Here is a 25,410-nt window from a genome sequence, read left to right on the forward strand (position 1 = left end):
ACCCTCACCCCGCAGCTGGAGACAGGGACTAGCAACGGTGATGGGAATCAGTGCTGCTGGCGGATGAAAGAAGCCTGCTTTGGTCAAAGAGATGGGCGCTACAGCTGTCAAACACACACACAGCAAGCAAAAGCAGACACCGACACACAGGCTTAAGACTCTGCGTACAATAATGAAAGGTGTTCCAGCAGCTTTCTGATATCAAAGTGTTGGGTGGGGTGCATTCACAATGTCACGCAGTCCCTGGGGTATCATTAGTAGCTACCATACATCTTAATATGTCACAACATCACAGCTGTCAATCACACTGAGCTCGTATATGGGTGCCGTATGAATGTGCACACAAAGTTGTGACAGTTTTTCCGCATCTGTCACTAACATAAATCCCATCATTGCTGCCCATCTGCCCGTCCGTCCGTCTATCCATCCATCCCTTGGCCTGCGGTTTGCCTCAGGCTTTTAAAGCTGCCTGGCAGACAGGCAGTCAGATATCTTAATCCCACAACAATAAGTAAACAGGGGTGTGGGGGATCTGTCTTTGCAGACAGTCTTAACCTACAGCTGCATAGAAAAGGCTTCAGAGAGGCTTAGTCCTGCCTCAGCCTACCGCGTCACCCACCCAACCCTCTTATCAATTGGCTAGACGTGGAGAGCAACGGAGGAACAGAAACCGTTCCACATGACTTATATGTCTATCGTTTTGCCAATTACGATCCCTTTTTCACTGTTTATCAGTCTACTTAGCCTTATAAATGCTTAGATACCTACGGTAGGTCGTCACATGCTTCCTCGAATATGATGCAAAGTTACATCAGAAAAAACGCAAATGTCAAACTCATGCTTGCACTAGAGAGAAAAATCACAAGCTTTATAGATCTCCTTCTGTGTATGTTTACTTACATCTGTCAAAAACATTTAAAACCCTATATATCCATGCTGAGAATACCTACAACATCCAATTACATCTGACTACAAGTTTGAGTAAATCAGAACCTAGGCAAGTCCAGTGATTCATTACTTAAACCTAAACAATGAAATACAACATCTGGGTGTATTTAAAGCAAAAAAGCCATTCTTAGATGTAACAAGGTAAATGTGGCAGTTTATCATGTTTAGGACTTAAGGCCCTATAATCCAGTGCTCACCCAAAGCCAGCTCCAGACAGAGGCGGGGATGCTGACGGGGGTCAGGGCGTTTCGTTTTAGGAGCTGTTTGTTTAATCAAAAGACCAGACTGGCTGTTAAGCGGTGAGACGAGAAGGACTATGCAGATAAATACTGAACTTTGAACTGTGTTTGATAGCTTTTATCCAAAGGCTTGGATTGATAACAAAGATGCACACACGCACACTGGGAGGAGGCATAGACGAGATGTAAATGCCACAATGTGCAGGTCAATGGCAATCAACCCATGAAGTCTCCCTCTGTGTCACGCAGTCTCACCAAGCTGCTGTGAAATGTGTTTTGAAGCTTTTGGAGTAAACGTTTGTGTCAAGTTCAGCTTTTTTGATCCACGAACTTGAGCTGCTTTTTAAGATGAACATAACCTTTTTGCATCCTGTGTGATTCAAGAACCTTTTAGTTTGCTTCAACAAACAAGTCCTCTAAACTCTCAGAAAACCATTTGGTATTTAAAAGCGTTGCACTGTAACGTACTTTTCGTTGCATATTTAATTAAATGACTTGTTAGTGACTATGAACATGACCTGTTAGTTCATCGCAGTAGGCGATGCCGTACTGTATATTTAACACAAACTGAAAAAACGTGACTGAATTAAAATCAAATGGAAATATTTATATCATTATATAGTATGTGCACGTCTGAATGGTTGATTTGGCAGATTTGTATTTATTTATTTATTTATTTATTTATTTTAACACCAGATTTAATTCTTGACGTGATTTGTGTCTTCTGGGATTAAATTTGTCAATTTATCTTTAAAAATGAAATTAAAAGTTAAAATTATGAAGCGCATATTGGAAAACATTTAATAATAAGTGATAATATACATGATATATATGCTGTATGATATAGATTTTTCTATGTTACAGCTTTAAACAAAATGTATATTAAAATATTTTTAAATATTATAATATTATAATTATTAATAATTATTATATATATTATTATTATTATATATATTATAATTATAATATAATATTTTTTAAAATATTTCACATATTTTAATAAATAAACGTAATAAAACAAAAATGTTGAGTCGTGTGATTTATGTTAATATTGGGAATTTTAAGTTGCTCAATTCTGAGGAAACACCTTCGTTTATGCATGAAGGAACAAGGACTAAAACCCAGACAGAAAAGAGACACCAAGCCCAAAACAGGGGGAAGAGGGGAATTTAATAAATAAGAGCAGAGCCAAAAAGAAGAAAGCTGCTGAAAACCCAACAGGAAAAACAGGCATGCAGGAGGCTTCACACTAGCTTTATTTAAACAGAGGAGAAACACGCAGGTGAGACAGGAAAGCAAGAGTACATCCTCTTAAAAACCTGGAAAATAAAAAAGGAAAACTTCACACAGACAAAGTAGCGGGTTTAACAGAAAAAGAGAGCTAAGTTTAGTGATTTAAACCAATGTGACAGAGAGGAGAGTCAGACGCAGTGATGAATTTAGTACTGCATCGAGCTATGAGTCACTTTTTAAAAGGGGAACAAAATGGTGTGGCAGTTAGCGGTGCTGGCAAAGGGAAAGCTCTCAGATAGATGAATCTGCTTCCAAACCACTGATGGCTAAAAAAACTGTACTGTAGTCACACTAAGAGAAGAAACGTTCTCCCCATAATTTCATTGGTGGTAATGCTCATAACGTTACACAGATAAAAATGAATATTTTCCCAAAGTGCTTTGGTTTCATTTCAATTCCTTAATTTTCAGTTAAATCTTTTCTGTGTGCATGAGATCATCCACACACTTAAGACTCGGTCAGAGCTGAAAGTATCGTCTGGTCAGAGACTGATTGTGAATGCAATTATGCGAGTGTGCGTCCACGTAGCTGTCTGCAGATCTGTGTGTGTTTCTGTTACTCTGACCGCGAGTGGGTATCTTGCTGTGCGTAGGCGAGTCCCCGTACATCTGCTCTGCCATCGCTCGGATGTTTTCGGTGTAACTGTTACTCTCGTGGTCGTGGAGATCATCCAGCGTGCGGCTACGCGTGCGCCTGCCCTCGTGGCCGCGTGTGTCCACGTGACGCTGCGTGTTGCCCTGAGAGTCGGCCACACTGTGACCGCATGCGTTATCGAGCGTTTGGCTGCATTCACACCTTTCCCCGTTTAGATTTCCCTCTGTCGGCTTGTTTGAGCTGCGCACGGTTTGGCGGTGCTGTGCGTACTCGCCGTCATCATCGCTGCACTCATTATCCCTTTGTCTGAACCCAAATGTGTAACCGCTACGCCCGTGAGTGCGGCTAAATCCACAGGTGTATCTGGTGCGCGTCTCCCCTGGCCTCTGTGCGTAACGCTGCCTGTGGCTCGGAGGCAGCGGCTCGGTCGCCCGCCGCCTCAGCGAGGGGAGGAAAAAAGACGAGGAGCGGGGAGGCGGAGATGGCTGCGATTGGTGGCGGCCGTCACCCGTTCGTACCTGATTGCTGGAGCCGGCTTGAATGTTGGGTTGATGGTTGGTGGAGATGTTTGAAGTGGAGTTGGCATTCCCCATCTGCAAAGCAAAATAAAGTCATTTTGACGCATTTATAGCGACTGAAGTGGCACAACGCTTATCGAAGGCCTCCTAAATAAACAACGCTGTTATCTGCTGCTTCTTGTTTGGGTGTCAACTTAAACTTAAAGCTGTAAAAATCGCCTACCTTTTCTCTGGGTTGATTTTTTATTTTGCGTGAAAAAAAAAAAACTGTCACGAGAATGTAGCTTATGCAGTCTTAGCAGCCAAACAAATCACGCAGCATGACAGTCGCACGGGGAGCCTTTATTTTCATTATTTCTATCCAAAAGTGTTTATGAGAAGCACTTCTCGACGATGACTGAGCTGAGGGGCTTTCTGAATGCTGGAAAAGGTTTTGTTTGTCACAGAAAAAAAAGAAAAGAAAGAAAGAACACCATCTGTGTCACTCCACAATCAATTTAACTGGGTTTTGTAAAAAGATTTAGTACTTCAGCCTGATTTCACATTGCCAACCCACTTACTGTTTACTGTATAAGCAGCACTTTTTTTAAGTGTAAGCCTCAAATGATGACAACATGAGAGAAAAAAAATCATCCTAAAGCGAATTATATGTTTAATTGATTCTGCTGTCAAAACTGTGGCAGCTGCTTATGATGTGAATAATCTTTGAACGTATAAGGGTGTGCAGAGGATTTCATAATGCAGCAGGCATTCCCTAATGTACCCGAATTCATCCAGCCCGACTCTGGGAATCTAAAACTTTTATTTAGCTCATAAGGAAACATGAAAAAACATGCAAAAGTTTTGGAATAAACGGGCGTACTCATCGCCTTGGATATTTTCTGGATTAAAGAGTTGAAAAAGACTGATTTCTGCAGGACTGTATCGAGACAGAGCCATCGTGGCTCCTTCCAAGCCACTGATGTGAACCTCTCTGCTCTTTCCAAGGCTTCAGACTCCAAAGACCTCCAAAATTACGCCTGAGCACTTCCGTGGCCTAAAAACGTCACTGCTTTCCATCAGTTACGTTTTTTTTATTAACAGCAACATCTTAGTTGGCGATGAAGCTCTCGCTTTCTGAAATACAGCTCTCAAAAAAAAAATCCCACGATGCCACAGAAGTTGGCTCTGGGATGACAAAAACAAAGCTTGCTGTACCTGCTTGGGCGCTCGCAGAACAACCACCTGGATGGTGCCTCTGGTGTTTCCTTCCGACGACATGGACCGCCTCAGGCCCTCCATGGCGGCGTTGTTGGAGCGCCCGAGCAGCGATTCGCCGTTCACCGCTATCATCTGATCGTTTATACACAAACGGCCATCCTGTTGGGAGAAGACGACCGTTAGGTGCGCTTTAAGAGAAAACCTGAACGTGTTCTTTGCGGTCACACTTTATTTACTCAATTTAAGTAAAATAATAAAATGAGATCAAAGTGAGCAGAGCGTAAAAAGATTAAAACGAACTAGAATGGGTACTGATAAAGTTTTAAAAGTAAGGGAGAGAAATTTGGAGAGGTATAAAGTGTGTGTGGGTGTGTGAGAGAGGCCGAGTGGGAAAGAAGAAAATGGAAGAAGGGGGTAGGCAAGAAAATTGTAGAGTTAGCAATCTACTGAGAGCGAGAGAGCCATGATAAATACATAGAGCAGCTAATGGAATAGCCTCCGTGGGCACTAAATCACTTCTAAGTGTTTTAAATAGCAGCCTCTTGTAGAGAGGCAACACAGAATAGTGCCCTGGAGGGAGAGCGAGGGAGCGAGGGAGGGAGGGAAATGAACGATCCAGTGAGGGAGAAGGAGAGAGAGAGGGGATCAAATGAAGAGAGTGATGCAAAAAGGCAATAAATGAAAGAAAATACAAGACGACACAGGGAGAGACTCCTGTGTGTGAGAAAGTCTGAAGATCCCATTATGGTCAGTGCTGCCCTTTGACCCCACCGCATTAACAAGGCACCGTTTAGGCTGACCTCAAAAATGACACCACACACACACACACACACGTACGCGCACACCCAGAGTTTAAGGCCTGGCATCAAATTCAAGGATGGCATCAAAAATTGATGCTTATCCCAAATACGGCAGACGCCTGTGATATTCCCCATTAATTCCTTCATTCTCCATGTAAGCAGCTGCAGCACGATACATGTAAATTTAATTTGTTTTCTCAGCATACTCTTTGAAATGATCGTGTGACAGGATTAGGGGTAAAGTCAAAGAACTTTCTTTTTTTTATAATATATATATATATATAATTGAGGCCCCCGGCCTGACACCCCTCCTCCCACCCTAAAACTATTTAATGGAAATAGGTTAGATCTCGCCACGTCTCTTCCTCATCTCCTCCTTTCCTGTGCCTGCTGTGTGATGATGTGTGTGTGTCAGTCAGGCTCAGGGGACGCCCGGGTTCCCCCCTCTGCACCGGCCTGCCGCTGCAAACTCTCATCAGGGCCCTTAGCTGCTTTTCATTAGCATGAATCGACGTCGAGGAGGAGACGCACGCACACATACAGTATCTACTCTTACGCGCTGCGTTCCTGCTGAGTGTCTACACTTTTCAATTTTCTTTTTCTCCTCTTATTCCGCCTCTTTGCGTCGCTCTCTCGTTCGATACAGCTCATCTCTTCCTTCTCAGATTCCCTCCCTTCTTGCACTCGTTCACCCGCTGTCTTCTTTCATTAGGCTCCTTCCCTCCGTTCCTCGCTGCTGTCTGTCTCTCCTGCCTCGCTACTCTGTCCCAGAGACCAGTTTCGCAGCCGCAGATCTTACGACGACATTCTGTCGGAGCGCTATCCGCATCGACAGATGTCTGAAAACTACTTCTGAAGGCACTTTTGGGAGCCTCTGTCTGGCCTGCCTGATCCCAGAACAGCTATTTATCTACAACGGCACACTCGTCTTTGCGCCTCCTTGTCGTGCAGAGCAGATCTGGGGGCAGCGACGAGAGGCGCAAAGACTTGTGACATTTGCTGGCGGACACAGATTGAGGCCAAGCAGAGGAGTCTCCAAAGTGCTGAAATAGGATGTTTTTTTTCCTGATGCACTCACAACTTGAAGTGAGCACTGAGTGATATAGATAAGACTGCTGCAGTGCTTATGTGACAAGGCCACTTGGGGTCAATGGGTGTCAAAGGTTAAGGGAAACCAAGAGGGGGCGGGGTTGGAAGCAGAGAATGACAGGAAATGGGAGAGAGGAGATGACAGGAAATGACAGAGAAAGACACCAGAAAACAGGGGAAATAGAGCGACTAAATAAAACTAGATGAAACAAAAAGAAAGACAATAAGAACAACCCCCATGACATTTCTTCTATGTACCTTGGAGAAACAAAAACTGAATAAAACGATCAATCAAAGAAGCCTGAACAGTTTAAGTCTGAGATTTAAAAAAAATTGCAGATCGATTCCTAACCTGTAAATCCCCCAGGAGCCGTTTCTGCTTAGAACAGGGGAAATATTAGCTCATTTCACTGCTTCAAATGACAATTAAAATGCCTTTTTTGTTCTGGTGAGGTGGATTTTGTGTTTCTTAAAGAAACATGTCAACATACAGGTCTTCTTCTGTCCTGTAAAAATATAGTTTTTCACAGGACTGCATAGAGTCCTGTGAAAAACCAAGTACACTCCATGATTCGGTGACTTGCAGAACTACCTTTAGCAGCAATAGGTTGAAGTGATGTTTTCTCCGTCTCTCACATCACTGTGAACTTTGGCCTGCTCTCCTTTACAGCGTTGGTTTGGGGGACTTTATTGATGCACAGCTCTCTTAAGGTCGCACCAAAGCACTTTAATCAGGTCTGAGTTGGACCGCTTCATTGTAGGTTTTTCTGCTTGCGGTCATTGTCCTGTTATATCACTGAGCTTCAGTTATCAGACAGGTGGCCTCATATTCAACTTCTAGAATAATTTGTTATGAGTTTAATGACTGCAAGGTGCCCAGGGCTGCAAAACAAGCCCAAATCATCACCCCTCAACCATCGTGCCTTAGAGGTGGTAAGAAATATGCTGGGTTCACCATTCTACCCAAGGATGCTGCAGCACGCAGAGTGAAAGAGCCAGGGATCGAACCACCAACCTTCCAATTAGCAGTCTATCCTTTCTGCCTCCTTTTTTCCATCTGTACTTTGAGTCTTGTGGTTTCCTCAGATGCAACTTTGGAAACCTAAGCCATTTTTAGAGAGAAGAGGCTTTCTCCTGGGAACCCTTCCAAACAAGCCCTACTTATTCAATTAGGGTTAGCAAGAGTTTCCATAATGAAATTACTAATACAATGAATAGCCTTTTAAAATGAGTAATAGGTCAGAGGGTTGGTTGAATATTTGAAATACTAAGTTAATAGTTGTAGATGGCTGAAATACTGAAAGTTATCCAGATCCAGTTTAAAATACAGTCACCTGAATGTGAAAGGTGTTGGAAGAGTTTGTGAGGGTTATGTCAGCTGAAACAGGCTGGGAACCATTTGTTAACAATTACACTGAGCTCACAAAGTGAGCTGTCTGTTAGCCCCCCAGCAACCCTGAACTGGATAAGATGGATGGATGGAAGGAAGGAAGGCAGGCAGGAAGGATGAATGGATGGATGTTACATAAAAGTGGGATCTAAAGGCCTGAAAACATGGATGTGTCTATTTCATACCTTATAAGCAGCCCCTCCATGAATGATTGACTTGATGAAGATTCCCAGGTCCTCTCCGGTCTCCCTGGACTTGTTCCCCTTTAGGCTGACCCCCAGGCCGGCCGAGCCCGTTTCATTGAGCGGGATCTCGTACATCAGCTGCTCCCTGCCATCCTCCATCACCCGACTGCTCAAGTCCTCCCCTTTCTGAAAAACAGTAAAGAACAGAGGCTCAGATGTTATGTAAAACACTATAATCTGTTCACACATACACCTAGAGCATACTTTACATGATAACTGCTGAGTGTGATAGCTGATGAGTGAGGCAGGAGCACCATACCCAACTGAACTGACTGATAAGGCATGTACCTACAGCACAGTGCACCGACTATACTCAACACCACGAAAAAAAAAAAAAGGAGGAGCGAGAGATGGATTAAAGAGATGGAAGGCAGCTGTGGGGAGTGAAAAAAAAGACTGAGAGAAAAGGAAAGGAGACGGCAGGAGTGTGTGTTGTGTACTGGAAAGACAGATGAAGGTGTAGCGAGAAAAATAAGCACGCTACTGTAGAGAGGTTATTCCATTTGGAGATGAAAGGCGTAGACGGAGAGCAAGCCATTTCTAAAGGAAACATAATAACCTTTTCATACCTCCTCCTGGAGCCCTGTGGGGGAGGAAGGGGAAGGAGAGGAGAGGAGGGGAGAGGATGGTGGCGCAGAGGAGCATTTAAAAGTAATAACCCGTCCCTGAGGTATATCCACTTCTTCTCTCATTCACCCCCCCACCTCGTTACATTTCGTCCTAATCTCTCAATCTCACTATACGTCCCTCCCTTCTCCACCTGCGGGTTCTTTCCTCTACTTTCTGACGCTCTTTTTTTCTTTTCACATCCGCCACCCCACGCCCACACCCTACCCGTCTGCTGCCATTTAATGTGAGGAAAATGACCAACAGCAGCACTGCTCCGAAAATGAGACGAAGGGGAGTGAAAGCAAGGGAGAAAGAGGCGACGGAAAGAGCGAAAAGGAAAATGTCTGTCATTAGAGGACGGCAAAATGGAGAGCAAGCAAAAGGGAAAATGCCAGGTTCAGACACCCAGGGGGGAAAAGAAAGAAAGAGAGCCTGCGGAGGGGAGTCTCCTCAACACCACTTCGCTCCCAAGCTTTATTTTTTTTGAGAAAAGAGATGGAAGGTTAAGAGGGGTTGTGTGTATATGCTTGTGCTACACATCTCTCGCTCTCTCTTTTTATTCTTGCTCGGGTTGAGGCAGAAAGTATGCGAGAGGTTTCAAAAAAATACGGCAGAGACAATAGGCGCTTTAAAGTCAGCTCTGACTCATAAGATAAGTAAATGTCAGATTGGATTTTGTTAGGAATATGCATATACATTATCACCGCCACGCCGGTTGTCACAGCTTTAAAGATCTGAGTACCCACGGCAGGATTGCGGGAGCCTTACATCACACACCTCACTCTTCAGTGAAGCAGGAATCCATGTTCACATTCCCCTCTCATCGTGGCACAGTGCTGAAGGATGTGGGAGTCAAATATGTCCTCAAGTATAATTTTAGCGAGAGAAAAAGAAAAATTCACTCTTCCTGACTCGCTGTGATCCTCCAGACCTGCAACACCGTCTCCCCCCTTGTCAGCGCTGCTTTGTCTGGGTGCTTAATTAAAACAACAGCCCGTTAAAGCCTTCGAGCCTGGAGGGATAGTCAGCTCCAAAGAGAGAGTCAAACCTCTCGACTAAGTGATGGGAAATGAGGGAAACCTAGAAGGCCGTCTGCATGGTAGCAAAGAGGCAAGCACTGATCCGATACACTGTGCTTGGTCAGTTCTATAAAAACAGTCACCTATTTTCAGGTGCTCAAATTCAGCTTACTTGTAGGCTGCTTTACAAAGAGGTGTTATCAAGTTCTTCTTCTTTTTTAATTAAAAGTGTTACAGCTCTGGGACCACCTGAGAGAAACACCGGTAACAAATACAGCAGGCATCACTGTCATCAGATATGCCCTTGATTAAATCAGAAACAAAGATGAGCTCAGTTGGAGGAGGGTTTCAAAGCGGCATGTACTGTACAGCAAACCTAGAGCACTTATAGTTTCATCACAATATAAAGAAGAATTAGACAGAGGTGGGAATTAATAAGCATTTGCATCCTGTGTCGTCTTTGGAAAAAGAAACGGTCAGCACTTTTTTTCCATGTGAATATACGACGGCTGCCTTTGATTTCATCCTTATTTGTTTCTCATCTTCTTCCAGTTATCCAGTTCAGAGGGGCTGGAGTCTATCCCATCTGTCACATGATGAAAGGTATGCACTGGATGCACTCGCACTCAGACTTACAGCCAATGTAAATCACCAGCTAACTTGACACGCATGTGTTTGGATGGTGGGAGGAAGCTGACTTGACTCTTGACTTGATGAAGTAAATACTGCCCACCCCTGCAGAGGACCGGGTGGGCAAGCTGACTGGGATTTATTCAGCTCATTTTCATTGTACGTCACCAAGTTACAACAGCAGTCATCTCGAGGCCAAAAACCCCACAACAATATAGACATTAGGAACCCGACAATCCAGTATGAGCAAGAGATCTGCAACAGTAGGTGGAAATAAAGAACCAGCTCACTGCTGCAACCAGCTGGAGTGGGAGTCGAGAGACGAGCACAGGGAGGTGACTAACAAACAAGACAAAGCACAAACTTTGGCAGAGAGACGACAAAGTTGAAGACAATAGCAGCACATGCACAGGAGAGGAAAGTGGAGGTAGTTTAGCAGCCTGAGCCTATAACCTGATCCAGATGATAAGATATAATGAGGCCCGATCATCCAGGACTTTGTATGTGAGGAAAAGGATTTGAAGGATTTGAAATTCCACTCTGGATTTTACAGGGAGCCAACGAATGAGACAGTCTTTCCAGTCCCTGTTAGTGCTCTCACTACAACTATTAGCAAACCCCAGTAATAAGGACTTACTTCTTATCAAACTGCAATGTCCCTAATTCAGGTCAGGTCTCTCACACCTCATTTTCCAGTCTTGAAAACCGAGGTTAAAGAAACCTCAGTTCAAAAATGTCAAAGACCCTCCTCAGAGTAATATGGATTACCCCAGTATTGCCCTCATCTCCCTGGTGAGGTCAAGAGCTCTCCTTCTCCCATCTCACGGAAAATTCCCTTTTCAGTGCACGTGCACTGAAAATTTCCAGTTTCTCCATTACTCTTGTCACATCATTTTCTTGCATGAAGTAAACTTTAAGGTGAGTTAGAAACATTTCTCATTCTGATGGGCCAACAGCTCGCTGGTGTCAAACTCTGCACATACATCAGGCTGCACTCAAATGACAGTACGTAAAAATGTGTTTGAGTTAAGAGGAGACTTCAAATCAGAAATAGGGTCATTTCTGCGTTTTCATTTTACATTCTGGCCTACAGAGGTACCCCAATCTGCACAAAACATTCAAAAATGAAACGATAGCTTTATCGTTACACATCTTTAACTCGGTGCTCATAATCAGTTCCACGATACGAATAACGAGCAAAACCCAACCTTCAAAAGTCACAGAATCTATTTTCTGCTCGAGTATAATTTGAGATTTTCAGTCGGGGCTTATTTTTATCAACAAGGCATTTCAGAGTGCTGCTACTCAAAACCAGAGGCATTACAAAGACAATCTGCTTCTTCCTGCTTGAGAGACACTTGAGAAGACTCAGGTGGCAACCTGGGAGGTTTTAAATACCTCTGTGATCTAACTGCAATAACACACGAGGTGAAGGTGGACACATCAGAGCACAGCAGGCTCTTGAAAAAAAGACACTGAGAAGTTATTAAAACAAGATGTTTATTTATTCTAACTCACTGCTTATTTATATTTATTTACACAACCAAGTGATTCTCAGTAGTGGTCCAACCACACAAACCCACTCCCACACATCGCTAATATCCCCGCTAATGCCCGTTCCTTGGGGGCAAATGGCATCCTCCAGGCGAGTGGGGCCCCTTGCCTCTCGCCTCCGCTGTTAGCCCTCAGCAATGGCTCTTTAACAAGCTTTTAGTCAGGAGTGAGGCCACCCTCTTCAACACCCAAATGAGGAGACAAAAAGGAGCTTTTTCTTACCCCAGGGCGGGAGGCAAAGAGGAGATGAGGGGAGGAGGAGGGGTGACACACGGCGATTACACACAGAGCCTTTTGTCGCTGAGGATTTCTAAATGGGGGGTTTCAAAGCGGGGGGATTAGCGGTGAGAGCGACATTCAATTAAGATGCGATCTCGCCGCGCTTGACGCCGACGATGGAGCTGCCAATTAATCGCCTTAATGTCTTGCCTCCTCGCCGCTTTACACCTTTACCTCACAATGAAGAGAAAGGAAAATAAAAAATGACTGATTGGGGGATAATTCTGGAACGGCGTGAAGAGCTCCAGACAGGGAAAATAAAAAGAGAAGGAAGAATGACGGGATGTGTACAAATAAAAAGAAGACAGCCAAAGAGGCCGAGTTGATGAAAAAGACAACAGCAACACAGCAAAGTTGTTTTTCTCCTCACAACCTCCTTTTCCTGTGAGCTGGCCCTGGGTTTGGTGGCAGGAGTGGGTCAGCCATGTGCAGAGTGACCCCCCCCATCCTGTCCTTGGCATGACAAACACACACTTTCTCTCACGCACACATATATATCCTGCTCTTGACAAAAACCCGCTTAAAACAGAAAAAAACATTACAAAGCAACTCTCTAATCTCCGCCCCGAAACAAAACGAGGCCCCGTGAAATAATGAGCGCGCCGAGCGGAGGAGATGCAGAAATGCTGACAGGAATGAAACTGTGATTAGAAGTTATCACTTTTTAATTACTCAGAGAGTGTGCGCTGGTGCAGGAGATGGGGTAGAAAATCGACGGCTTTTTTGTATCCTAATAAGGAGGCTAATTCACACGCTTTATTGTCATTCTTTTGACTACAAGAGACCAGCATGCCTCCCAGCGCTGCTGAGCGCTTTCACAGAACCGCACGCTGCTCATGAAACATCAGTAACTCCCCTCCCTCCATTGAAACTAATCAATCAGCAGTTCAGCCAGTTCCTCTAAAAGTCTACTTTACTTGTACAAGCGAGATAAAACAGACTATATGAGCACCGGAGGAGAGAATCTTATGGGTTGGCAGCGGTCGCACGGGGAGTATAAAAACTAGACTTGCAGTGTCATGCTTCGCTTCAACTTGCTGTGCCACCAAGTGCCTGCTCTGCTGAAGTGCCCCTTGGCAAAACACTGGACCCTGATCAGCTGCTCCACAGCTGGTTTGACCTCTAACCTCCCCGTGTGCCTCAGTCAAGGCCTTACTTGTTTAGTTTCAATTAAATTTGATTAATTTTTATGCGTGCATACGTGCAGCCTCCTGAAAGTAATGAATTCTACCAAATTTCACAAAGACATTGAAGTTCTGGCACAAAGTGAGCACCGCGTTAGGTCAGTGAGGCCTGATGGACCGACAGATCAGCTGCTCTCAGTGTCAGCCCACATCAGCTGATGGATCAGCTGAAAGCATCCTCCTGACTAATTGCATGTAGGATGCAATCTTTAAGGCTACATCTACACTAATCCGGATAAATTTGAAAACGGCGTTTTCGTCTAAAAAACGCTCTGCGTCCACACTATCGTTTTCATCCACACTGAAAACGCTACGTTCCTGTAGTGCGCACGCATGAAGACTATTCGACCTGCGTCATTTCCGTCAGCCGTTTGTTTACTTTCCGGCTCTTTGACACGTCGAGGAGGAACGTCGAGGTTTATCTGGAGCATCTGGAGCTATGTACAAACTGTTACAAATCTTTAATAGGGCTGTAAAAATTGAGAGCAAATAGAACAACTGCTGTACAATGCCGTCCGCCACCTTAGTTGAACTGGTCACATGACTGCATCATATGACTAAAATGCGTCATTGTTTTCAAAAGCCTCTGTTTTTGCAGTCTAAATTTCAAATGTATCCACGTTTTCAAAAAGGTCAGTTTTCCTTAACCAAAAACGCTGCTTCAGTGTGGACGAAAGGCGAAAGGACGAAAGAGAAAAAGATGCGTTTTCAAAGGAAAACTTATTAGTGTGGACATGGCCTAAGTTGGTCAGGCCTGCTGTGACATGCAAGCCAATTTGCAACCCACCTCCACCCCAGCTCCTCTTTTACAGGCTATTTCTGATTAGACCTGTCACTGACACTCTGAGTCATAAAACCAAATATAAATTAGCTGCAGATGAAAACAACACTGGATGTAAAACCACTGTACTGAACTACATACACTATATTGATAATCACTTCACCTGAAAAACTGGATTTGTGCACTACTCCACTACTTACACCCTGACACTAAGGATATTCCATCAAGCACCACTATAGGTGTAAACACAAACCAGCAAACCTAAACAATCCAGTGGCTATATATTGTTAGGATTAGTTTTAGTGCTAAAAGGCATGAAAAGCAGCAGGTATTACAGCTGGGGGGGATACACTGTTTACGATGAACTTCTAGAAAAATAAAGAAGCAAACACTTCACCCGTTTTAAGTTGCTCAATGCTCAGACTCCTCTACATTTACATAAATACAGTGAGCTTCTCTTACGTCGATTTCCTCCCCTAGAAGCTGTCTTTGTACCACGCAAGAGAAAAAAACTCCCTGAAATCTAATCCGAGAAGAGAAATTTGAAAATGTGCACCATGAACATTTTGTAAGGCCTCCAAATGCTTTTGATTTCTAATGTGAATGAAATGAATGGAATGCTGAAGGTCACAAAGAAACACTGTAATACAAATTCCTTCAGACTCCGTTTGAGCTCAAACGTTGGACATTTGACACTAACTCCGGGAGCTCCGAAGAAATCGGGCTACCAGGAGAAAAACACGGCACAGACTGGGTGTAACAGTGATATAAGATACTTTCATACTCCAAAGAGGTTCTTTCATAAAAGCACTGAGAGAGAACAGGGTCATAAGGGGAGCCACGCAGTTTTTCTTACACTTTAAACATATCTGAGCTTTACAAGTAGTGTAAAATGGCTTCCTTGAACCTTTGTTTCAGTGTCAGTTTCAGTCAGACTCTGGATACAAGGACACACTATCTGTGCACTAATCTATCCTTTCAACTCACTGTACAGCTCTGACAGGGATACTCGAGTGTTTTCCATGCCGCATCTATGCAAAATCCAGCACAAACAACACAAAGTCCTTAACCTGTTTTCAGGTTTCACATAACATCGCATCATCGACCAAGCGCACGCAAACGCACTTTCCTTAAGTGATCCTTGAACCGAGCAGACAGACAGATAAATGTAGAGACGGGCATTTTCAGCTGAACAAAAATGTTTCTGCTCAAGAGCAAAATGAGCTTTGATAGATACAAAAGCTCATAATGCAGACGAATTACCTGCAGCAGCAATATGATGCTGGTCGATGGACTCGGCTAATTAACCTCAGCAGCTGCTGGATGTAAAACCGCTGTGCTGAACTACAGACACGAATGTTTGCTGTGTGGATGCATAAGGACGCTTTCTACAAGACGTTAAAGCCTCTAAAGCATGGAAAAATAATCACTAGTCGGGCAGGCACTCAAACACATCCTTAGGATGGAAGAGGCAGACGGGCACTTTTAATGTGTCTGCATCTTCTTGATATCCGACCACCGGCACGAAATTCCACAATAATTGAGTACAAGCATTTGGAAACATCCAGTATCATTAAGGAGAGCGCAGGAAGGTGGGAGGTGTGTCCTGTAGCATTGTGTGTTTAAGTGTGCGTTTGCTCATTTGCATGCATTTAACTGCAAACGTTTTCTCTGCAGTTCTTTCTGCATCTGCGTATTTATGTTTTTTGTTTTTAGTGGGGAGGAGTCTGCACATCTAAAGTCAATCAATAGAACCACTAGAGAGAGAGTGTGTGTAGTGTCTTTGTGAGTCTATCTCTAAGTGTGTGTGTGCGTGTGCTTAGGGGACATCAAAATGTCTTTGAGGTGGAGGACTGTGCTGGAGATAAGGGCCAGATCTCACGGGGCACCAGCAACTTCAACAACTTCGACAGATACAGGAGTGAGAGGCCCCCCCCCTCCCCCAACTCTTTAAGTCTCTCTCTAATGCACAAATACAAGCAAGTGTTAGATGAAGACTGTAGAGTCTCTTCAAAGTGCACTTGTTATGCCAAGACTGCTGGGCCATTAATGAGGGCAAACTATTTTCGGAAGCAGCAACTTAGCTGTTTAAAGATGTGCGATGTGTTCGGCGCGCGCGTGTGTGCGCGTGAGTTTTATATCAAGGTCTAGGTGTTCGGGAGTGTATGTGTGCGCAGCTCGCCTAGGTGTGAATATGCATCAGTCACTACAAAGCCCCCGCGCGTCTTTCTCACAGTGCTTTGAAGTAATGGGAAGGGAATAATCAGAATAACCAGAGGACAGAAAGGAGAGAACAGGCGAAAACATCATTTACGCAGAGCGAGTGACTTTCAAGGGGCCAGCTGGCTTTCTGTGTGTGTTTATTGATAAGATGTCCCTTGTGAGGCTCGGTCACATTGTGCCGGCTTCTGACCCCGCCGGCCGCAACAGGTAAACGGTCACTTAACACCCGGGGCGTGCCGACAAGCATGGACACACTCGCGCGTTTCCTCTGGGGCCCCCGCTGTGGCTTGTGTGTCTGAGGGTGTGTGTGACTTCCTCTGGCATCACTGTGTCAACAAACCAGAGAGGAACAGGAAGGCCAGAGCTCGTGCTCCGGGTGTGTTTGTGTGTCTGTGGTGCAAAAAAAAAATCAAGATGAAGAGGATTTGCTCCTTTGAAAGGAAAAGAAAGGGAAAATGTCACAATGTAGGGATGAAGCAGAGACCACCAGAGAAAGCAAGTGATCAACAAAGAAGAGTGAAGGGACGTTGTGTGGATGCTGCGTTTTTGCGTATTCACGCTCTCTTACCAGCTCCCTAGGCAGGAACATGTCCTCCTGCCGAGCCACCACCAGAGACACGCTCTCTCCCTGCTTGGTGCTGCGCAGCATGGCCACCAGCTCCTCCTGGCTACGGCCTGTCATGTCTACTCCGTTTACCTACACACAAACACACACGAGACGGGGAAAAAAGGCAAACACACAAACAGGAGTAGATTAAAGCTTAGTGTATTATCCACTGGCAGTGCTCCACTAACACGTATCGAATGAAAGTAACAGAGGATCAGATGGAGATGCTTCTGTGTGTGGGCTGGTTCTCCAAAATGAAAATAAAACATATGTTCTTGTGTTTCTCTGCGATAGCTTGGCTATATCGTCTAGCTTAGGGGTTCTCAAAATGGCATCTGTGACACACAGCCATGGGGTCCACAAAATAATTTGCTGTAAATCATAAACACTAGCTGCTTGATAAAACAAGTGTTTGGTTATCAGAAAAGCAGATTTAAAAAAAATATGCTCTAATTAAAAGTAAACACTGCTCAAAAACATTAAAAGCATCAAGTCAGTTGAACTTGTGGGATATTGACCTGGTCAGTTAAGTAGCAGGTGGAGTCTGTTTATCAGTTTCAGCTGCTTTGGTGTTAATGAGACTAACAGCAGGTGCACTAAAGGGACAACAATGGCACGACCACTAAAACAGGAATGGTTTTTACAGTTAGAGGTCACTGACTTTTTTCCTTTCTTCATCTTTTCTGACTGTTTTTTTTTTTTAACCTAGTTTTGCATTTGGCAGAGGTTACACAGGTATACCAGCTCCTCCATGATGGTGCATCAATATGTGCCATTGCCTGAAGGCTTGCTGTTTCTCCCAGCACAGGAGACAGATTCCAGGAGACAAACAGTTACTCTAGGAAAGCTGGACAGGGCCGTAGAAGACCTTTAACCCATCATCAGGACCAGTGTTTGCTCCTTTGTGTAAGGAGGAACAGGATGAGCACTGCTAGAGCTACAAAATGACCTCGGATGGGATGCTGGTGTGAATGTCTCTGACCAAACAATCAGTATCAGGGACCAAAATATCCTAATGGGCCTTGCGCTCACTGCCCGGCAACTGGCATTTGCTATAAGATACCAGAATTGGCAGGTGTGTTTTCCACAGGTGAGAGCAGGCTCACCCTGAGTACACGTTGCACACCGTGTGATCCAGAGAGTTAAACTTCCTGCTGATAACGACAGGTCTCGGCTCTACTTCGCACACATTGGATGATCTTCATAAAAACCTGTGTTTTACCTCCAGGATGCGGTCTCCTGGCTGTAGGCGTCCATCCTTCACTGCTGCACCTCGCGACAAAATGCTCTTCACCAAGATGGGCCCCGGCCCTTGGACAGATGAATCCCTTGTTACCACGGTGAAACCCAGACCCTCTGAGCCTGTGGGAACGAGGCAACATGAGTCACACTGTGCACGGGGGATGTCTCTGCTCCTGAAAATGAGACTTAATTACAAATTTTATGACTTTTTAATTTCATTTTGATTGAATTTCCCTCTCATCATCCCAGTCTTTCACTTTTCTCCTTCTCCAAGTTTTCTCCCCTCTCTTCCTCTCCTGAACTCTGTCTGCAGTCTGCGTCTTCTCCCCATTAACTACTGTTTAAGTGCCTGTTTCCCTATGGGGGTTAGTTGCCTGGCTCAGCCTCTGAGCCCCCGGGAGCCGGCTTCTCTCCTAGCCGGATTAGACAGACTCTGTCTTTAATTTCACGTGTGAGCAGGCCGAACGGTGGCTGATGAAGGGAGGTAGAGGAAGAAGATGGAACGAAGGTGGAGGTGGAGGAAAAAAAAAAGAGTGACGAGCAGAGAAAAACCAGAGAGATATTATTCCCTTCTCTAGCTTTCTCCCCAGGGGTTGCAATGTGATTTCCACAAAGATTTTCCTTGTGCTTTTGAGCCTACATTTACTTTGTGTGTATTCATTTACAAGTGTGTGTGTGTGTTTTCTGAGCCCACACACACATGCATGAACCATCATCCCCCAGAGCCTCCGCCCTCTCCCTTTTTCACGGCCTCACAAGCCCCAAGCCATGAGTGAAATGTGCCACACTCTGTGTGTGTGTGTGTGTGTGTGTGTGTGTGTGTGTGTGTGTGTGTGTGTGTGTGTGTGTGTGTGGGGAGAGCAAAGCCGCCGTGGCATACTAAAGGCGGTGAGCGATGCTATCTGGTCTCTGAGCTAAGCCTCTGCCTGCCCTACATTAGCGCACCTAAACCTCACCGCCTGTCAATCACGGAGAGAAGGAGCCTGTTGCCGAGGGAGAGGGTGTTAGAAACCCCATAATATCCTCTGCTCTGATCTTGCATCAGGTGAAAGGGATAGACGGGGAAGCCAGGGAAGAAAAAAAAAAAATCTAACAAAAAGAGGGTGAAGAGAAATGGGGAAGAAAAGTGTGATGGAAAAACGAAGAAACTAACAATAAAACAGTCGTGAATGGGCTTTGAGCTGGAAAATGTGAGGCCCAATTTCTTCTATCCTTTCATCTGGATGTCTTGCCTTTTTTTCTGGATACCACACGTGTGTGTGTGTGTGTGTGTGTGTGCATGTAGCCCAATTACAGCTATCTTTTCACTGCCCCGTAACACTACAGGTTGCTAGAACAGACCCTATTCACAGTCTTAAGAACCCATTCCCATGCTATCAACACTTCAGCACTGAGGGATAAGAGATGAGGTGCCTGAGATGCCAGACTGAGTCAGTCTAGGTTTAAACCTACGGGCGTAACAACTAGACAGCTCTGAGTCATTATTGAGGAATTGGAAAAATGAAAAATATCTTCATAGTGAAATATTAAAGCTAACCACAGTGGACGGCAATTTTATTGGAGTCTGAATGTGATAAAAATCAATCAATTGTGTCACTGGTGAGAACAACATCCAGGGCTAAGTGAGCCGCTTTGACTTTAACAAATCTGGAGAATAAAAGCTTAAAAAAAAAAAGCGCACGAGCAGTCAAGAGTCCTTAAAAGGAGAATGCAATGGCAAAATAAATGGAAAAACTCCAGTATTTTTGTACTGCACTTGTGAAGATGGAGGCCAAATAATGAATAGTATCAATGTAGCAGAGCCTGAGAAATCCTGAACAAAAACACTGAGTCAGAGTCTTTCACAGGGGTCCAGTGGCTCTGAATCCACAATACAAAAGAAGCGGTCGTCAGTCAAGGATCCATCTTCCCATGAGCTGTTACCTCTCAACTTTGCTGCTACTGCTGATGGACTCGTTAGGTTGCTAACAGAGCTGTGGAAAGGCCATTTTAAGATAAGAAAACTTCAAGTCGCATGAAGTGCAACAGCTCAACATCAGTGAGGAGCAGAGAAACGGAGGGATTGCTGAATCGCTGTAGCTGTCTGAGACACTGCTGAGCTGTGGGTTCAACTTTGTTGAGAAATACATAGTTAACAGTCTGGTCCATAATTTGTTAGACAGAGATCATAATTTGCCTCTTTGCACCACCTGCAGCATCGTTTTTTATACACAGCTCACAATTTTTGGGCAAAGTTTAATCTGGCTGTAAAACCTCTTTATTCCCATTCATGAAGGCATCAGTTGAGTGTAGACCTCGACAATGATACGTGTTCTTGGTCTTGACTTGGTTAGATGATGATTTATTCATTTTTTTCACCATTTAAGTGTTGCTGAACTGACGTATTCGTCCTTTCTAAGAATGAACCAGATAGCTGATTTAGTCAACTAAGATTTGGTTGTCTGGTTTATTTTGGTGTTTCAGCCCGAAGACGGGTGTTAAGTGACCTCACATACACAGACATCTGTTTAAAGCTCATCCTTAAAATTAGAGTGAAAGCTATAAATTACAAATTCAACTTCAGATTCACATTTGCTTCATTTGTCATGAAGTAGCAAAACAACAGGTCTCAGCTGGATATGAAACTGCTTGTCAATTAAATGTCCAACTAATTTGAAGCTTCTGAAAATGGGGGCTGTGTATATAAAAGTTTATGTAATTCCTGCTCAGTTACTGCAAAATTATTTATAAAACCTCTTGAATTAAAGCTGAAAGTCTGCACTTCAATCAGATATTTACAATAAGGACCTAATTCAAATAATCAAGGAGTTGCTTATACACCATGGATTTGGAGAAACATAACATCCTTAGCTTAATTCAATTCAATGCATACAGCACTAATTGACAACAACAGTCACCTCAAAGGGCTTTATATTGCCTGGTAAAGAAAAAAACCCAACAAAATTGCACTTTGGCGACAGTAGGAAGGAAAAACTCCCTTTTAACAGGAAGAAACCTTAGAACCAGGCTCAGGGGGGGCGGCATTTGCCACGACCGGTTGGGGGTGATGGGGGAGAGAGAGAAAAAAAACTTAATGATGGAACATGATGATCATCAGTGAATACAACACATGTATATAAGAAATTTACCTTTCTTCAAGTCAATTTTCATCTTCTTGCCACCCTTCCTTCCTGTGAGGTTAGACATGTTGGCCGCAGCAGGACTCCTACTGGCCAGCGGGCTCTCACTGCGGGGCCAAGTTGTTGGAGACGAGCTCGCAGCCCTGGCTGTGGACGTGGGAGACGCTCTCTCTAAAGAGCCGTACACAGACTGAACAGACTCCACCGGTTGTGAGTTTACCAGAGTTGGCTCTGGGGTCTTCGTGTGTGCGTCTGGTCGCCTCATATCTGTCCTGGTGTTCATTTTAGGTTCTGGTTTGGGTTCTGGCTTGAGTTCTGGTTTGAGTTCTGGCTTGGGGTCGGCTCTAGTGCGCGTCACCACTGGACTGCCTTTGGTAGACGAGTCTTTGCTGTCGCTGGTGAAAAGCTGACCTATGAAGCTTTTCTCATAGCGTGACTTGTTGGCTACAGGAAGAACCTCCACATGCACTGAAGGCAAGCCCATAGCTTGGCGGAACACTTCCTGAGACCTAGAGAGGGAGACAAGGATAATTTAGGAAAAGTAAAAAAAACAAGATGACGACTTTAATCGCTCTCTTTGCTTTGTGGAACATTACAAACCTGTAAACCAACAAAGGAGAACTCAAAAGTGAGGCTGAACACAGAAAGAAAGAGAACACAGAATTGGAAAGCAAAGAAGGAGAGGGTGAATGAGGCTTGTGCTTCACTAAAGGGCTGTATTATAGTTTGGATTAACAACAGTGACTCCTCCAGCTGGCTTGGGACACTGTGGTCCCTATCAGATGGTGAGACCTTGAAGCAGGATCCTATTCCAGCTTTAATAGACCACTATCAGCCCCACATTCATACAAAACAGAGAACAGAGTGAGATGCAGTTAAATTGACCCATTCAGAAAGAGATATAGGACGGGGGAAAAAAACCCAGAAAGGACACGGACAGGAGTTTGAAGTGTGTGCGCTGAAAACATGAGAAAAAAAAAATTGAATAATACAGAGACAAAAAAATACGCCATCGGTAGAGCAGATGTGGTGTGAGATAGGATAGAGCAGAGAATGTGAAGGATTTGTCTGGTTAATAAAGGAAGCAAAGTGAGTGACAGGTGGGGTATTTCTACAGCGTTATAGTGGTGACAGGATGAGTGGGAGTACACACACACACACACTTTTTTTTGCTTTTACGTTTTTAGTTCCTCATCACATCCCTGACACGCACACATATACACCACATGTCTTGGGTTGTGTCAGGATAAGCCGATCCGCCTCAGATCCAATTTGGATGATGTTAACAAATAATTTTCAAATCTTTTCGTCTTTTCCTAGCAACAAGGTTACAATCTTCTGCCAAATGGAATCACCTGGAACACTTATTTTTGCCATTTGAACAAAAGAATAATCAGACAATCAGCAAAACCAAAGCGCATAAGGACGGATTAAGCAAACAGCAAACAAAAAACTCACAGGAGCCAGGTCCGGAAGAAGAAGAATGGAGAAAGAAAGGGAAACATAGATGAGGGGAAACAAATGGGAAAGGGGGAGCTGCTCAGTTCAGTAAGCTTTTAAGATCCTCCACAGTCTGGGTCCACGGTTTAATTACGTCTCCTTTAGCCCTGTGGATATTCTCAGAGGAGAGCTAAAGATAAGCAACATCAACAAACGCGAGCAACCATTGTCACCGTCTAAGCAAGTAATGCAATTCCCACCTGGTGGCAACCAACGTCTTCAAGGTGGCTAAAAACACATTTCTGGAGCGGCTGATGCAAATCCTTTAACTCTTTCCTCCAAAAAGACGACATCTGACGACCCCCCCATTACCACAGCAGAACATCTGCCTCTAGCTCACCTCAAGCATCCTCCGGTCACACCAACCCCTCTACGTGTCCTCCTTCACTACATCCATGAATCTCCTCTGTGGTCTTCCTCTTTTCTCCCTGCCATCCAGCTCCACATTTAACATCCTTTGCTCACTATATTCACTCTCCCTCCTCTGCACATGTCCAAACCATTTCAACCTTGCTTCTCTCCATTTCCCATGTCTGTTAAAAGCTCAGCCATGACATTAAACATCCTCATGCGACCAGAACAGACGCACTGAGGGGGATATGAGCCCGCTAGGGTCGTCTTTTAGTGTCTGGCACCAGGATCTCATTGAGTTCTGTGAATGGATGCATGGGGGCTTGGACGTGTTGTGGCGCATCCTGCAGACACTCAACCTGAGCAGGCCATTACACGTTGAGCAGTGTTGCCTGTAAGATGTTAATCTGTTTATTTTATTAAGAACATATCCCCATGCATGAAACATAGGTTGCATGCTGAAACTATTAAGTAAATCGAATACACTGTACATGTTTCAGATCAAATATTAGCTTTGATTTTGGTTTCTGTGTTGAAAAACTGCACTCCCACACACACTGGCCTACTTACTGCGCAAAGGTCTTGTCCTGCAGTGGTGTATCATTGATTTGGACGATGCACTCGTCCTCCTTGAAGAGATTCTCCTTCTTGGACCGACTGTTTTCCTCGATGCCTTTAATGTGGAGGCCAAGGGGTCTTGCGACAAATACAGTATGGAGTCAATATGAAATCACTGAGGTAAACACACATGACTGCATGGCAACATTCGAGTAACTTCTGCATTCTTATGAGTCAACATTGCCATCTGCCTTTCTTTGCGCCTGCCTGCGTGATTATGAGAGGATGTGGAGAAGAGAGCGTTTATGTGAGCTTACCGTCCATTGAGCGAGGAGCAGTATGGGACCACGTGTATACCCAGGGGCCCACGGTCACCAGGGAACTCGACTGTCCTCGTCAGACTACTGCCAAAAAATACACAAATCAGGGACATGAAATCCTGAAAACGCAGATACAGTAAAAAACAACAACAACAAAAAGCTACACACACTCAACCTTTCCATTTGCATTTTCCTCCAGGCTACACAGATAGGGATACAAATTAGCTTACAGGTAGCCCTGCCAAAAATCGGAATTATGTGTGTGTTTTTGTGTGTGGGGTGTGTGCGATTGAGGACGCAGGTGGCTACTTCACCCCTTATCTACCTGCCTCTCAACTACCCAATCTAGCCGGTGGACAAAAGAAGAGAGCAGGAGATAAAAGAAAGAGACAGATAGAGGAGCAGATACAGATGAAACAGAATGAGGTTCTCTAATAATCTCTGCAGAGCCTTGAACTGTGGCTTTTAGCCGCAGATAAACAAGGACAATACCACTAAAGATAAACAAGAAGAGGGCTGCTTTTGATATTGGCTAGAGGAGAGAGGGGGACCTGCACGCTACGAGAAGATCAGAGAACTCCATCTCTGTCTGCAGGTTTGTTCTTATAAACACAATTATGGATCGTGTCTTCACCAAATTAATACAGTACGGAATTAATATACTAGTGCGTGCAGATTAAAAGCATTCTTTAAGTTTAAAACTGCTTTTTTTTAACTTATTTGTATGCTTTGGACAAATCTCGAGTATACATTTTGCTTCGGGGCACCAGATTTGTTGCTGATGTGGACAAAAAGTTGTTATCTAGATAGGTTTAGAGTGGAAATTAAACTGTTGACCTTTTTGTTTGAAAAAGCAAAGCCTAAACACAGTGGAGGTTACCCACAATGATATTTTTAACATGTGGATGACAAGTGACAGGTCCTTAAAGCAGTACTACTCAGAATCAGAATCAGAATCAGAATGGGGTTTTTTGCCAGATGTTGAGGTTTACAACATTAGGAAATTGCTGCGGTGCTTCAGTGCAAACAATAAGAATTAAAGTGCTATGTAGAAAGAAAGATATGTGCATGGGATATACATGAGATATATACATGAGAATAAGAATTATGAGTGCTAC

At 44.2% G+C, this 25,410-nt stretch overlaps 1 protein-coding gene across 3 annotated transcripts in view; it reads right to left on the bottom strand.

Annotated features, from left to right (window-relative positions):
* The window catches only part of pard3ba (par-3 family cell polarity regulator beta a), a 190,611-nt gene that overhangs the window by 101,749 nt on the left and 63,452 nt on the right, over positions 1-25,410 (bottom strand). For 2 of the 3 annotated variants that reach the window (XM_005920031.3, XM_005920030.3), the window contains exons 8-13: positions 21,573-22,072; positions 18,425-18,564; positions 17,164-17,292; positions 8,257-8,442; positions 4,790-4,951; positions 3,593-3,667 (exon numbers count right to left, since the gene is read on the bottom strand). In XM_005920031.3, coding sequence (XP_005920093.1) covers positions 3,593-3,667; positions 4,790-4,951; positions 8,257-8,442; positions 17,164-17,292; positions 18,425-18,564; positions 21,573-22,072 — 1,192 coding nt within the window. Of the gene's footprint in view, positions 1-3,592; positions 3,668-4,789; positions 4,952-8,256; positions 8,443-17,163; positions 17,293-18,424; positions 18,565-21,572; positions 22,073-23,984; positions 24,111-24,289; positions 25,206-25,410 lie in introns of those variants that run through there. The other variant, XM_042219931.1, reaches the window with a different exon arrangement.

Source organism: Haplochromis burtoni, unplaced genomic scaffold (assembly GCF_018398535.1).
Source record: "Haplochromis burtoni strain Fernald_Lab_line unplaced genomic scaffold, NCSU_Asbu1 Contig_40, whole genome shotgun sequence".
In the NCBI taxonomy this organism is placed as follows: Eukaryota; Metazoa; Chordata; class Actinopteri; order Cichliformes; family Cichlidae; genus Haplochromis; species Haplochromis burtoni.